We start from the raw sequence: 15,852 nt of genomic DNA, 5'->3' as shown, positions 1-15,852 counted from the left end.
ATGCATAATCATGTATAACAAAATTTATATTTCTTCTTTGTCGTCGTTGCAAGGCGACACATATTTGAATGTACGAAATAGCATATATATATATATATGATAGATATATTAATTAATTTATATTAAACACTCCTTCAAACAAATTATTATATTTAAATTGCATCATTAAATGTACGGTATATATATATATATATATATATATATATATATATATATATATATATATATATATATATGAGATCTATGAATACATCCTTTTGCGCGGGACAATGGCTGATTTTGAGGGCCTGAGAAAATCCGTTTAAGTTGCGTGATTAGCTGGGGCATGCACCCGGCCAGCTGCGATCTATTGCTCAAATATATATACTTTTGGGTAGTTTTCGTCGGGCCCTTGCTTGATTGGCCCTAATTGCACGGGGATTGTGCTTTTAACGGAGATAACCCTAGTAAATCTGAATAATGTTATTCTTTAAGCTCATTTATCACACTTATTTTAAAAGGACGTGTCATATTTTAAGTAACTTAATTTTTAATTTTTTTATGAGGTTAATCGACATAAAAAATCATTTAAAACATGCATGTAATTAATATCGTTCGATGTGAAATAGGTATGAGAAGTAGCATTACTTGTTGTTGTGGGAACCAATTGGCCAAAAACAGAGTTAATATGAATATGATTGGAAAATGAGGTAATGTGCGTCGACCATGACTTTTGGAAGCATATTCTCGTATACTATCATCCAATCCTAATCAAATAATTCGATTTTAAAACCCATATAATTGCCATTAATTATGATCTGGATTCTGGACCACGCAATGTCACTGCTGAGCAACGCGTAGTGCAATACTTCAAGGTAGATCTCGAATTAATTAAGCTTCAAAAGTATATACAATATAATAGTAAAAATAATTAATATTTGAGTGTTGTTACCGATTCAACAACTTTTATTATAAATCATTTACGTATAACTGACGTCATAGTTTACGTAACACTTATTATGTCAGCCTACATTAAATTGTGATAATTAAATGTCGCATTAGTTAGTGGCATTTCACATGCATCGACAATCACGTCAATTTATAAGAGGGTTACCACAAAAGTGATACTACTCTTTATACCCATTTATAACACTTATTTTACATTAGTTGACGTGATGTGTTTTAAGTAACTTCATTTAAAAAATAAATAAAAAATGAAAAGCCACTTAAAATATGTAAGGTCAGTCGGTGTGATAGAAATATGATAAATGGGTATGAAAAGTAGTGTTATTCTTGGTCATGTTCTTGTCACAAGGGAACCGGATCCTATCCAATTCAAATGAATTGGAGAGGAGCCGGTTTCTTAAAAAAGAGGGGCAAATTTGTCATTACAATTTTGCCACTCATTTTTAAGGAACCGGATTTGAACCGGAGAGGATCTGATTTTAGTCATAAGGTCCATTGGTACTTTTGAGTTGCTACTAAAAAATGAGATTATTATCTTCTGATATTACACCTTCTTTTGCTAGCTCTTTATTCTTGTCGTGGATTTGGCTTAGATGCTATAAAATAATAAATTAAAAAAAATTATAGGATAATTTTTTTTGTAATTTTTTCAACGGCTTATATTTAATTCTAGATTTTTCATGAGAGAGAGAGAGAGAGAGAGAGGGAGAGAGAGAGAGAATTGAATTAAATTTGGACCGTTGAAAAAACTACAAAAAAAATCTTATATAGGATTTTTTTTTTAAAAAAAAAAATAAATAAATAAAAAACCTAAGCCATATCATTTTATTATAAAGTACAAATTAATGATTCTCATACTAACAAGGAATGAAATGGGAGCAACCCTGTTAAATTACTGGTTATCTATCACGCGTAGAACCAAACAACTAATAGAATATTTTAATTGAAAATTGGGATAATTAAAAGTTCAAACTCAATACCCATTTTAAGATTAATACTATTTAGTATATTATTATACGACTGTTATACAACTGGATGATGTTTCAGTAAAAATTAGCCGAAAGTTTAGTTAACCAAAAATACATCCCAACTTGAGTAGGACATGTGAAATCCCGCATGAATCAACAAGATCACCTTGCAAACGTGCTCTTGGCCTCTTGGGTGACTGATGGTGAATTAGTAGTATACAAGTATGGTGTTGGGTGAAAAAAGAATATGAAAAAAGCACATCAAGAAAATATAGCTAGCCTTCAAACCAATTATTGATAGGAAGATAAACAATCAAGAAAAGTATCTAATGGAATATTAAAATACAACACGATAACAACTTTGTTAATCTAAATATCTTAAATCTATAAATTTATACATGCTTATGGTTATGTGATAATAACTTTTTTGTAACTATTTTCTAATAGAATAATGCTAGAGACAATTTCATTCAACTCTCTCATATCTACTCCATCATGTGAGAGTGTCACGTAAAGACAAAACAAATTTATTTCCTATCTCTTCGTTAGCGCCATTTCCACCCACCATGCGAGTTAGGTGGGTCAGGACTCAGGAGTCAGGACCATAAGATTGAAGAAGATACGGTGGTTGTAGCCACTAGATCAGATCACCTCACCTATGGTGGGTAGACAATTATTTTTGCTGATGTGACTGGCAAAAAGTGGACATATAAACCAATCATGCCCATACCAATGACCAAGGTCCGAACCCAAGCCCAAATGCCGTCTGGCCATTTTCTGTGACTTATTACGTATGGTGTACGAAAATGTTTTGTTTGAACTTTAAACAAATTCTGTATAAAATCAGGCCCCGTTCGCGCAGCTTCGCGCTCCGGCCCTACCGAGCCCACTGAGGATCGAAATAAACCCACAAGCAGCCAAACCCCGAGAACTTAAAAAGAAAGTTTGTAGCGTGCGAAAATTTGGGAATTGAAATGGCGGCAACAGAGAGTGGGAAGCTGATGTACAAGATCTACAGGGCGCTGAGCTACGGTGTATCGCCGGCGCTGAACCTTCACCTACGCTATCGCAGGCTCCGAGGCCGCGAGCACCCTGACCGCTGGACCGAGCGCCTTGGCCGGGCCTCTCTCCCACGCCCCCCCGGCCCACTCCTCTGGTTCCACGCCGTCTCTCTAGGTTCTAATTTTGTTTGTTTATTTATTTATTTAATTAAATTACGTATTTCCTTTTTGTTTTTGTTTTTGTTTTTGATTTTTGAAAATCCAGGTGAAGGAATGTCGGCGATTCCTATAATCAAACAATGCATAAAGCAAAGCCCTGATTTGAATATCTTGATGACAACAACAACAGTATCCGCATTGTAAGAAATAATATTGTTTATTATATGCAAATTTTTTAAATTCGTGGGGCTTATATGTGCGAGCTTTTTGCTTGGTGCAGCGAAGTAATAGATAAACGGCTTCCGAGTGGTGTGATATATCAAGTACTGTATAAACTTTGATGCATTACTATTTGTCTTTGTGACATTTGTGTTGATGTGGTCTAATCGTTGCGGTTGAACCAGTTTGCGCCAATTGATACTCCAACTGCAGTGGGCGCTTTTCTTGACTATTGGAAGCCAAACGCAATTGTCTTAATAGAGAGTGAATTGTGGCCAAATCTTATTATGAGTGCTTCAGAAAATGGTGTAAGCCATTCCTTTCTCATTGGCTCTCCTTTATATTACTTTGTTAAAGAATTAATTTAATAATTAAATTCACTATTTTCTATTGGCTCTTTTAAGAGCGATTTAACATGGTAATGGAATCAAGGTCCAAAGTTCGAATCTTTACTTCACAATTTATCCTCATTTTCAATTAAAATATTCTCTGTGTTGTTTGGTCCACACATGAAAGGGAGTGCAGAGTATTAAGCCTTTAGAATAAATGGTGATTTAACATATTTCTTGAAAAGAAAATAAAGGTTGTTTGTCCTTGCGCTTTTAGTATCTAAAACCAGCATTTCAAGGAAGAAGGTTGATTTAAAGACATGATGGTTTGTAGAGTAGGGTTGTTTTTTTAGGATTAAGATCTTCTAGATTTCTTAGGATAATTCCACAGTGGTAATCTTTAAATCTCAACCATTATTTTTAAACTAATTGATTCAAATTTTATTGCCTCAACATTTATCACATGAATTAGGATGCAGTGAACTCAAGAAAATTAAGGATCTCTTAAACATGGTAAGTACTGTGGTGGTAATATATGGACCATTAGATTTGAATAATAGTTGAGATTTTAAGAGCTTTGCCGCGGAGTTACCTTAGGAAATATAGAGATCCTAGTCCTGTTGTTTTATATGTATGCTTAATTGTTTGTTTTACAAGCCTATTTTCGCAATCATGTGCCTGTCGTAGTGTGTATATATATATATGTATGTATGTATATGTGAAAAATGCATTTTGATGTATCTTGCATAATGTTATTGATTCTCATAGCTTATATGCCTCCATTATCTCTTCAGATAGTTTTGGCACTATTGAATGCTCGGATGTCTACAAAATCCTTCAAGCGTTTTTCCGGACCCATGCTACTTCCACTTATTTCATTGATGCTTTCAAAATTTTCTTTGATTGTCCCATTGGTATGTAGACCAAGTTTTTTATGGTTTGATTTGTGTTGTGTTGTCACTATTAAAGTTTTAATTAAATTATTGAATTTACTATTTTCTATCAGTTTAAGCCTTATAAGTAATAATTTAACATAGTATTAGAATAGAGGTCATAAGTACGAACCCTAACTCCATAGTATATTTCCCATTTCAATTAAGTATTCCGCATATTAGACCTCATTTGTTGATGAGCAATTTGAACCCACATGTGAGGAAAGTATTAAAGCATTAATTAACTGATTAAATTCAACATTTCCCATCAGTTTAAGCTTTTATGATAAGTGGTAATTTAACATAATCTCAAAGTAAAGGTCCTGAGTACAATCCTTGACTCCATAGTTTATTCCCAATCATTGGTGGTTCCAAAGAATAAGGAAAAGAAAAACTAAACAAATTTTTAATTTTTTGTTCATTAGTACGGTGAATGAGCACAGGATTTCTACTAATTTCCCCATGCGACAAAAAATAGTAAAAAAAACAAGGTAACAAAGGTTGTTATTGATAGGATATGATATCAAACTCTCATAACACACACCAAATAAAGGCACAAGACAGGAAATAAACAGCAGCTAACCTATGACGCTTTTCTTTTCCCTCTTTTTTCATGGACCTTATAACAACAATTGTAATAGCAATGAATAAGCTCTGACCTAATCCTTGTACGTCATCTCAAACATCAGGAAGATAAGCATGTCAAAGGATGACGAAAACTTCTCAACATCAGTTTAAGCTTTTAGAATAAATGGTATTAAATGATTATTCTACATGTTGAGCCTCAACATTTGTTGAAGGGGAATGTTAAAATATTAATTAAATGATTAACTTCACAATTTCCTATCAGTTTAAGATTTCAGGATAAATAATAATTTAACAATTGCTAATTTTGTTCTATGACACAGAGCACTATGCAGGCAATCCACTTTCAGCTACTACAAGCCCCTCCCTTTGTCATAAACTTTTCTGGTGACTTGAAATATGGTATGCCTGTCAATTAGGAGTACAAATCCTTTTAGTAATACTAAATGTTGATCCTTATAAATGATGATCCCTAATGAAAACAATTACTTTTCTCTGACTTGGTATTACAACACTTCTGATAACTAAGTTGCTGTCATTCAAATTCCTTATTTTAACTTTTGGAAACTTTCTGATAAATATATTTTGACAATTATAGAAAAAGATGAATATAGTCTATTCTAATCAGGTGTTACTATTTTTTCCATTCAGTGGTAGAAGATTTTGATGTTTCTGGGGGGTATTCAAGAAGTATAGAAGATCTGAAGATACAACTTGCCCAGAGGCAGGTTTGGATGGCGTCTTCCATACATAGGGGTGAAGAAGAAAGTCAGTTCTCATTTGTCTGTCTCCAATAGTATACGTACTCTAGATTGTTGTCATTTTGAGTCAGAATTTTATGCAAAGACCTCATCTCCTTGTTATGGCACAACCTTACCACGTTAATAGCGGTTGTTGCTTTATAAAATTTTGATTTAACACATAATTCTGGACTCCACAAATGTAATGCAACTGAAAGAATTGACATATTGGGGTATTTTGATGCCAACAACGTTAGCTATATCATTGTTATGAAAATGATTTCATTTTGTTTTTCCGCTTTGTACTACTAGCTAGTTTTCTTGAATTTGCAGCATTAATTTCGTGTAATACATTACTTCGTTTTCATATTTTCTAGGTCATTTTTGCAAAAAGGAGAACTAATTGACCAGCAATGATTTCGTTCAATGTTTGAGAGTTTGGCTTCTTCTTCTTCGTCTTCTTTTTTATTTTATTTTATATATATATATATATATATATATAGAGAGAGAGAGAGAGAGAGAGAGAGAGAGAGTTGTGTCATTTGTGCTAGTTACAGATTTGATATTACTGGTTTTCTCTGGGGCATTATAGTTAGTTTCTAACATATTTATGGACATGTTCTAGCAGTTTCTGGGTTCTTTCTTCTTTACTATTTATGCTGTTTTATTTTTATTCGCTTGTTTTAAGAAAAGTTGAAGTGCTCACAAATGCTCTCTGCAGTAATGCTAGGAGTTCATAGAGTGCTCACGCAAATCCATCCAGATATGGTCACTATACTTGTGCCTCGAGATCCACAACATGGACTTGAAATTGCTCAGGTATGATTCTGTTGCAATACCAGTTATCAGTATGATTATATTTCAATTCTTTATAATTTCTTCTTTTGCGTGTGTATATTACGATGCTTTGTATTTCGATAGTTGTAGCACATAAGAAAATAAAACACATAAAATACCCCTTTAGAATGCTTTAATATGAAGTATGGAAATATCCAAGAAAGATTAGACAAAACAGAGGAATTAGGGTTCCTACGAATAAGACCTAGTCGATCGAAGGGTAAGCCCGATCGACCGAGATGTTGACACATGGCAGGAATCAGATCTTTTTGGAGGTCGATTGACCGATATATGTGTCGATTGACCAACCTCTACTAGAAACTTTTGTGTCAAACTGATTTGACTTAGAATTGACCGATTTTTGACTCGCATTAAATGCAAGTCATGATGGTCTGATTGACCGAGACACGTGGAGCCCATAAATGGCGTTATGATGCTCGTGTAGTGTCGTATATATGTATAGTTATACTATAAGAAACATATTGACAATATTGTGATAACCACGTGAGTGGTTGTATTATCGTAATGAGTTGTGTTAAAATAGAGTTTTATAGTTATTTTCATAGAACCAAGTAAAAAGGGCTTGCATGCACTTTGGAAACGCACATAAATGAGTTGTTATGCTCCGACTTTTGTTAGAATGCAAGAGGCACGTAATGTTAGTTTTTACAAAAACTAGGGTTCTCTTAAATTTAAAAGTTAGACACTTTTCAACCTTTTCAATCAGTAGATTTCATTGTATACTTGTTGTATATGGGGTGTACAAATCCGTTAAAGTGAAAAGAGGTCGAAAGATGGGGTTGAGGGCAGATTTGGAGAAACGAGTTACTGCCAGGACCCCTTTGGTCGATTGAGACATAGGCTTGGTCAACCGAGCTTGAGGCAGTAGCTCCATTGAGCCTCGATAGATGCCTCGGTCGATCCCCGGTCAACCGAGCCTGAGGCAGAAAGTTCAATAGGGTTTCAATGACCCTCAATCGATGCCCGGTCGACTGAGCTTAGTCAAAACAAACCCAAACAGCATTATGCAGCTAACTTAGGTTGCCATTGAGCTTCGGAAAATGTGTATAATTCATGAACCAATGACTCATAAGATTCAACACGTAAGAGGTAGACCTCCAAATATTTTTGGATTTTTTTTCAAATTCTCTTGCCTTAAATAGTGCAGGAATTGCAGAAAGAAGGGCAAAATGTAGCATTGAGGTCTCAGCATGAAAAACTTGAGGCAGGAACTAATATATATGTCGTGGACACATTAGGTATTTCTTTTACTAATTTTTTCTCTATTATATTTCTTTCCTACAATGATGCCAAATAGATCATTATTAATTCACTTAAACTCACATTAAAAGTGTGGGGCATTCATGAGGCACATGCCATGTACCTAGAAAGAGAGTTTCCACCTTAAATCCTTTATTAGTTATGATAGATGATGTAATGTGACTCTTATTTATATTCATGTTTTCTCCACATTGTCCATTCTATGTGTTTCCTATAAATTCGACACATTTTGGTACCGGTGGTACCGGTGCCTGCTATTCATATTGAGGTTTAAACTGCATGGTGGGAGCAAACGTCAAAGTTTCACCTGCCCTATGCTCATTAATTCATTTTAATTGGTGGTGTCTAAGTTTGTATTTGACAGATCCTGGATAAATGTTGTTACCTTCGGTTTTCATTTTCCATTTTTTTGGTTTGTGGAGTTTACGTAGTGCCCAATTAATTGACATTCAGTTTGTGCCTGCTGATATTCTTGAACTTGGCAGGTTTGACAGTGAGGCTTGAGTAAGAGACAATAACATGTTGTGATACATAGCTCAGTACTCCTTTAGGCCATTCCTGTGTGAAAATCATACTTCTTAAGGGTGCAAATGTTATGCATGCTTTTGGGGAGATTTGGTCCATAATGTCACTATATCCTTTCGAATTTGTTTTGTAGGTGAGTTGAGACAACTTTATAGTTTAACCCCAATAGCTGTAGTTGGAGGTTCGTTCTTCCCTGGTTTAGCTGGCCATAACATATCAGAAGCTGCTGCAGCTGGCTGTGCTGTTTTGACTGGTGAACTTTTTTTCTCTTGTACCTTATTGGGAACAATTAATTTTTTAGTTACTTTTTTTTTTATAGTTTTTTTTTGTAATTACTATTATAGAAACTTTTGCCTTTTTGGCTTATATCAGGTCATCATGTTGGGCATTTCTCACACATGGTACTTGAGATGCAGCGGTTAAACCCTTTGTCTGTTCTTCAGGTTTGAAGAACTTCTTGATTATATTATTTTCTTTAAAATTTAGTTGACATTGTTTGAAAGATCAGTTGAAACTCTTTCTGGAATCAATTCTCCAAAATGACAATGGATGTTTCTACTGTTTGATAAGATAATTGTGATATGAGAAATCTGGTATAAATAAAGAAATATATCAACTGATTTGCATATCTGTAGTACCCCATATGAAGTTAGTCTATTTGTACCTGAGTTGTTCCATGATCGCTTGTAGCGCACAGATAATCCACAAGTGGACTCCACCTATTTAGTTGACTTAAATATTCTTAGATGATTTAATGTTAGCAATAATGGATTATTATGATGGGACAGAAATTTCCTACAAACCGGCTTGTAGGAAATATCCTACAACCCACATTTAAGAGTGACGTGTTATTTAAACATGTGAGAATCACATGTTTTTTAATTAATGCTATTAAAAAAACATTTGAGAAGCACATGCTATTAAAACAACATTTACTTCTCACATGCCAAGGGACACATGTTACTCTTACATGTGGGTTATAGGAAATTTCTGTCCATTATGATGTAGGGATGAAGTCTCACCACTTGTATGGTTCTTTAGTTGTTTAGTGGTTATAGAAAAAATCTAGTAACATTCCCTGCTACGGTGAACTCTTTGAGAAAATCCATGAATTAATTCACTTACTTTGAACCATATGGGCTGAAGGGGCTTAAATCCAGCTTAATTTTAAGCTGAATCTATTAGGCTTCTATCTGCTGAAATCATAATATGAGATAGATCGATCAAATACTCATTCCTAATAAAAAGGCCTCTTGGATTAAATAAGGACTTCTGTACCGTTACAACAAATAACTGTTCTGTATTTTTTCCTCTATGAATTATATGGAACTTTTCAATGAGGGTCTTTTATTGTGACTGCCCATGCAGGTTTCTGGAAAATTAGAGCTTGAGAAAGCACTCAAAGAGCTCTTCAGTGATGCTAAAGTTCTGGAAGCGCGTTGCACATCTGCGAAGCAAGCATTTCATGCTTTGTCCAGTGGTATTGTCACCAATGTTTGGAATCTACTAAATTCCCATGTTCTCAAAGGGCTCTTTGCTAGAAGTAAATGAAGTCTGGCATGCAACACAAGTAAATGTGACAGTTAAGGTTGTGCATTCTACAACAGTGAAGTACTTGTTGATGGTATGCCATTACTGTGACTGAAACCTATTACGGTTCTTCATTATCACACAAGAAATTTATGGAAGCTCTAGCTGTATCTTTCAAGTCACAATGATCTATCAAATCTCACTCTGCAAGTGCTATATTGGTGGTATGCTTTCTGTTTGGGTACACACGATTTGGGAATCAACTTTTTCCTGTAGGAGAAGGTGAAAGAGGAATTAAAGTTGCCCTGTAATCAAGTCTTACCTTGTATCAAAGCTGCATTTGGCCTAGGGTTGGATAAAATAGAAATATAATTATGCAACTTCAAACTGGACCAAAAAAAATTTTGTCGCTTGCTCTATCTACATTTCTTTTACTTCTGTTTCTATGAAATCTATGTATATTGAGCTTACACTTTTTTATTCATGTATCTACCTACTTCAAAAGGTACTGTTTCAAAACTATACAACTATTGAGGGAATTATTTTCTTCTCTTTTTGTCTTTCTTTGTTCTTTTCCCCATAACTTGAGAAGTTTTGGTGCTCCAGCATTCATGTTTTGGAAGCTTCAAGGTGTGATATAATCTTCTTTCAAATCTGTTGTAGTGTTGGCCTCTAGCGGCTTGGATCTAGCAAACTTTCTGATCTACCTGTTTTTCTGAATTTCAAGCCTGGGAGCTCAAAACATTGAATAATAGAGAAGGTAATAAATTCAACTTGTTGTATACATCTTTCAGTTTTAGATGTGTAATTTTATTTCTGCTGGTACATGACAATCAATTTTCTTTCCTTTTCGTTCTGGTTAGAGAACAGATCATCTAGTACCTCCATTCTGCTGTTTAGGACCATTTACAAGATATGTTTCAGGCTTTGAGCATTTTCACTATTCTATAATTCAAGACAATACTTAAATGAATTAAGGAAAGATCTGCATTTATAAAAGTTGACTGATTTTGGATTTGGGTTATGTTTCAGCCATAGCTGGATTTTGCCTATTAAAATATTTACACTTACGGGGAGTTCTAGGTACCAGTCCTATGTTGTCACTTAGGTTCCTGTATAAAATTGATGGTATTGATTAATATGTAAGACTAAATTGTATATCTTACATCATTCTAAATTTTAGGCTACGTGGAAAATATTTCAGTTTAATTAAGGGGTCTAATGCTTTATTTTCACTGCTCAGAAACAAGTTTCACTTGACTGGAGACAAATTTGATGCACTTTATCTGCATTTTTATCTATATGTTGTTTCTTCTGGATCACAGAAAATCTAATTGATCTAAAAAAGGTTTGAGATGTCACTCTATTATATTATATGGCCCTTGATATAACTAATTTTGTAAATGAAACTTCTACCCCTATGATCCATTGGTTAAATTCCATTCTTTCCTGTGTTCTATGTGTTTATTTTATATGATTTTTTTTTTTTAAAAAAAAAAAAAAAACTTTGAATGTGAAAGCCATAAACATGTACTCTATTTCAATAACATACGGTAATATGTTATAAACCTTTCATTAGCAATTGTTAAACAATGCTGCTTGTCAATCTTTAATGGTCAGCAGGAGACAGATTGCCTCTGCCGTGTTGCTCCTTCCCCTACTGCTGCAGCTGCTGCTCTAGCATGTCGATCTTCTTGCAAGGCCTTGAAGAAGTGGTATAGAGTCCCTCCGTGAGAACAATCCCAGCTTTTACACAGCCACATGACAAGAGAATCTATTCATGTTCAGACCGCCTCCAAGGGACTGGATTATCTCTTAGAAGTGAAACTCGTCGCAAGGTATGGCCAGTGGACCACTCTTGCTGTGACCATACTCTTCATAAGCCTGGTCTAGCAACTCTCGAAATACTGGGTGGTTCACGTAATCTGCTCTTATAACAAACCTTCGGCTAGCTTCTCCCACTATAACGGCCAAGTGGCCCGGAGGAACATCCCAGGGTGGTTTCTTCTCATCACCTCTGGCAAACCTCCGCCACATGCAAGCTATCCTTTCAAGCTTCACAATGTTACATATGTCACATCTGGAATGCTCAGTAGGAGCAGCCATTGCATGAGGTCTCAAGTATTCATGTGAAGGATTTAGGAGCGTAGAGTGGACATGGTGGTGTATTTATCAGGGAGGGATTTATCCTCTGCAGTAAGGTCCTGTACAGTTTGTTCTTTTACATATCACTAGGACCCATATATTTAGTAGTTACGCAGCCCTTTGTCCTTTTTAGAGAATGACTGAAGGGATCCCTAGCTTTTGTCAAAGTTTGATTACTGCATGACTAGCATGCATGATGCTATCAAGTGATTAGGGTTTCCCACGGTAGCTTGTCACTGTTACTTTTGCAATTCGTTTTTTCAGACAGTTTTCCACTTCTCACATGCTCTAAAGTTGAATTGAGGTCCCAACAATCTCGCTGTTCGAATTGTTGAGAGATTTCTTATGGAACTCATATGTCCAAGCTGGTTTTAGGACAGGCCATCCCTCTTTGGAGCAAGCAAGCTCCATAGGAGAGCCCACTTATATTTGTTATTCGGATTGCTAAAAATTCGAACAGCAAATTGTTAAAGATTTGAATTCTTCTAAGAATATATTATTAATTTAATAGACCAAATTAAAAGAATTTTTTTCAATCTAATTTGAAAAAAAAAAAATTGTCGTATCATTTTTGGAGGTTGAAGTGATCCATGCCAGTTTAGTTGCCTTTGAATGCATATATCTCCTGTTCTCTCACATGTTCGTTGACAAGTTTTTCCCAACATGTCAAGTGGTGATAACGGTGAGCATTGCTGCCCTGACAAAGTACACCATGGGAACCAGGAAGGCAGGAATTATACTACTTCTATTAGTGGTGGGACTTTGGGAGCTGCATAACGAGGAAACGACCCGTGTGGCACGTGTTTGGTCGGAATCCGTTGCTTTCTTTCATTTGCCGTCGCATGTGGTGCCCCGCCAGCTAGGACTGATATTTCTACTTCTAACACTTGTCATGGGAGCCACTTTTTGATGCACTTCTGCCGTTTCTGGGGGATAATAGTCAGTAATCTATAACTTAATACACGGTTTTTACTAGGGAGTAAAAGCTGAACAAAAAGATGCTTTAGATTTTCTTGGATAACTCAATTATGGATTTCTTAAATTTCTATCAGTTACTTTTAGTTAAATAATTTAGATTTTCGCATAGAAAAAAACTAGTTTATATTTTCTTACATAAACATATAATTTAATGAGATACATGATTTGAGTAAGACTTATAGATTAGGTAGGGGTCATAAATAATAAGGGAAATCAACCAAGACCCCGTTAGTAGCAGCGAACGAGAGCGAAATGGGGGTTTGAAGAAAAACAAACACAAAGATACAATTGAGACTCTTTAGTCTCAACTAAGTGGTTCTCTACTTTGTCAGGGCTTAAGGGATATTTTTTCTCCAAAGGAAAAACCGAAGAAGGAAAAGTATTGAGTTTGCTTGGTTTTCGCTCGCGCGGAAGGGCGGGCTTCACGCCTTCCCTTCCCGATGCTGGTGTCTCCCCTTAGCCTTTAGGGTTAGAGTGGTTTTTTTTGTTCCTCCTTGGCTTGTTTTCAGGGGTGGATGGTCTTTTTCTCCAAGCTTTAGGGTTGTTGGAGCTTTGTTCTTCACGGTTGTTTTGAACCGGTGGAGGTTGTTTTTTGGTTTGTTGGTTCTTTGGTTTTTTTTTTTTCTGTTGTTTCTCGGTGCCAGCAAAGATTTTCAGGTGCTGGGGCTTTCCGGTGAGCTCCGTGGTGAGGGAAGAAGGCGTGTGTTGTGTGTTTTTGGAAGATTTGTTTAGATCGAAATTTTAGGATCTAGATCTATGCTTCTCTCTCCATTATTGCACGACACTGGCCTCACCTTTGGGTTCATCGGCGTCCTCCGAGTCCCCCAACGTTCAGCATGTTCCCCACCGCCCCCTCCATATCGGCGCATGGCATTCATGCGCCCGGGACCTTCCTAGCTCGTGTTGGCCACGCGCCACTCTCCCGGCTTCCACTACCACGTCGGACGGCGGTTTCTCGGAAGATCAGGTGTTTTCCTGCTGGCGGCTCCTCCCTCCCCGCACCGAGGCTCTGTTTGGGTGGTGTTTTTTTTTTTCTGTTGTTTTGTTTTTTGGTTTTCTTAGTTGCAGTTTTCCAACCACCTTCGTTTGTGGGGGTGTTGTTTGTCAGATGATGTGTTCTTTAGTTAGATCTACAAGGTGCCTATTAGATGCTTGGATTTTATTTGAGTTTTTCGCTTTATAGCGTAGATCAACCATCTTTTTTTAGTAGTGGTGCTTATTTGGTTAGGGTGGCTTCCAATGTTTGTTCTTGTAATTTTTGGGTTTTTTTAGGTAGTTTGCTCTCAAATTATAAATTAGTTCTGATTTTATGTTTAGGGAGTCATGGTATTCCTTAACAATGTAATTGGACATTTTGGTCTTTGGTTTTTTTTTAATGAAAACAGTACTCTTTCTTCAAAAAAAAAAAAAACTAAGTGGTTCTCTTTGAAAATTGAGAAATACTAATCCGATAAAGATCTCAATTCCCTGAAATTTTCAGTCTGAATTTCAAGAAATTCGGGTTGGGAATGAGAAATGAAATTTCAGGGCCTGAAGTGCTTGGGATACAAGGTCCATTTGCCCAGACATCTCAGGTTTTGTAAATTTCAGAAAATTTCAATTCAGTCCCGTAAAATCCAAGTCTTCGTGGATCTTTTAAGTTTTAATTGAAGTTGTATTTAAATGTAACATACTCAGAATTACTTCTTTACCCAATTGGAGGGGTTTGTTGGCTGGCCAAGTCCAAGTTCCAGACTGAATCGGGTAGATTTTCCTAAAAAAGGATTGTATGGTATATGAAGGTAAGACTTGATGCTAAGTTACCCTGTAATAGTACTAATAGAGAGGTAAGAGACTTTTAAAATGAGTGCTCACAGGGATGCTTAACAAAAATGAAATAGTTTACATTTACAGTTGAATTTTTTAGTAAAAGATTTAGTATTTTTAGTATTTTTCAAAGTTAATTAGGGTTAGCTGAACCACCTTTAATCGCCAAAGGGTAGTTCGGTCACCTTGTACGGTGGCACGATGATGAAGAATGTGACACTATATAGGAACTCAACGATGGTGAGAAAATAGTGAAAGAGCTAAGTGAGGTGATGGTAGTTTTTTTTTTTTTTTTTGAATGACCCGACTACAAACCATCTTGACTTTTATGCAGCTTTTCCTCAAAGGAAGATCGAAAGTTTGTTGGGGATAACTCATTTGGCAATTGGCAGAAATGGCAGGATATATTAACGGGTGTTGGTATGTGTCAGTTCAGTTGCTTATGATTTATTTTGGACTAATTTGGGATAGTCCAGCACAATTTCCCAGCGGGTACTATTGTTAGGTGTGAGTGCCAGGTACAAGAGAGTTGGGTATTTGGTACTTTTGTTCTGCCTTTTCCTTCTTGAGTTAATAAATGGCTCAGAAGATGAACATTTCATGTAAACATATATGTTATAGGACTACCCAAGCGATCTCCAGTCAGTTCAGGTAGAGCAAAGTTGTGTGTTTCACTGTTTTCAAGGTCGTAATGTTTGAAGTACCAATATGTACCTATCAAGAATTCAGATCCCAACTAATTTTGTTTGTCGGAAGGGTATGTTGATATGCAGTTTGAATTAATTTTTAGATTTTTTTTCTTTTTTTAATAAGGATTGATCCAATGGACCATCACGGCTCACATCAGCATTATATAATAGTTATGAGATAAA

General features: G+C 35.8%; 1 protein-coding gene across 1 annotated transcript; it reads left to right on the top strand.

The window, feature by feature from the left end:
• The first annotated feature begins 2,745 nt into the window (after positions 1 to 2,745).
• On the top strand, positions 2,746 to 12,510 carry LOC133872341 (probable 3-deoxy-D-manno-octulosonic acid transferase, mitochondrial). Its single transcript, XM_062309831.1, has 14 exons — positions 2,746 to 3,089; positions 3,180 to 3,273; positions 3,354 to 3,396; positions 3,478 to 3,600; positions 4,416 to 4,535; positions 5,462 to 5,540; positions 5,790 to 5,906; positions 6,600 to 6,697; positions 7,884 to 7,974; positions 8,655 to 8,774; positions 8,894 to 8,964; positions 9,890 to 10,145; positions 10,715 to 10,811; positions 11,675 to 12,510. The coding sequence occupies exons 1-12, from the start codon at positions 2,888 to 2,890 to the stop codon at positions 10,070 to 10,072; spliced, it is 1,341 nt and encodes a 446-aa protein (XP_062165815.1). The 5' UTR covers positions 2,746 to 2,887; the 3' UTR covers positions 10,073 to 10,145; positions 10,715 to 10,811; positions 11,675 to 12,510.
• Positions 12,511 to 15,852: the final 3,342 nt, after the last annotated feature.

This window comes from Alnus glutinosa, chromosome 7 (assembly GCF_958979055.1).
Source record: "Alnus glutinosa chromosome 7, dhAlnGlut1.1, whole genome shotgun sequence".
NCBI lineage: Eukaryota > Viridiplantae > Streptophyta > Magnoliopsida > Fagales > Betulaceae > Alnus > Alnus glutinosa.
This window is presented reverse-complemented; position numbering and strand designations above follow the sequence as displayed.

Bases quoted from the DNA above. Each gene is read 5' to 3' on its own strand.
- LOC133872341 (XM_062309831.1), top strand. From the start codon at position 2,888: ATGGCGGCAACAGAGAGTGGGAAGCTGATGTACAAGATCTACAGGGCG. The intron at 3,601-4,415 runs GTAAGCCATTCC...TTATCTCTTCAG, and splicing joins TGAGTGCTTCAGAAAATGGT to ATAGTTTTGGCACTATTGAA. The intron at 5,541-5,789 runs GTATGCCTGTCA...TTTTCCATTCAG, and splicing joins TTCTGGTGACTTGAAATATG to TGGTAGAAGATTTTGATGTT.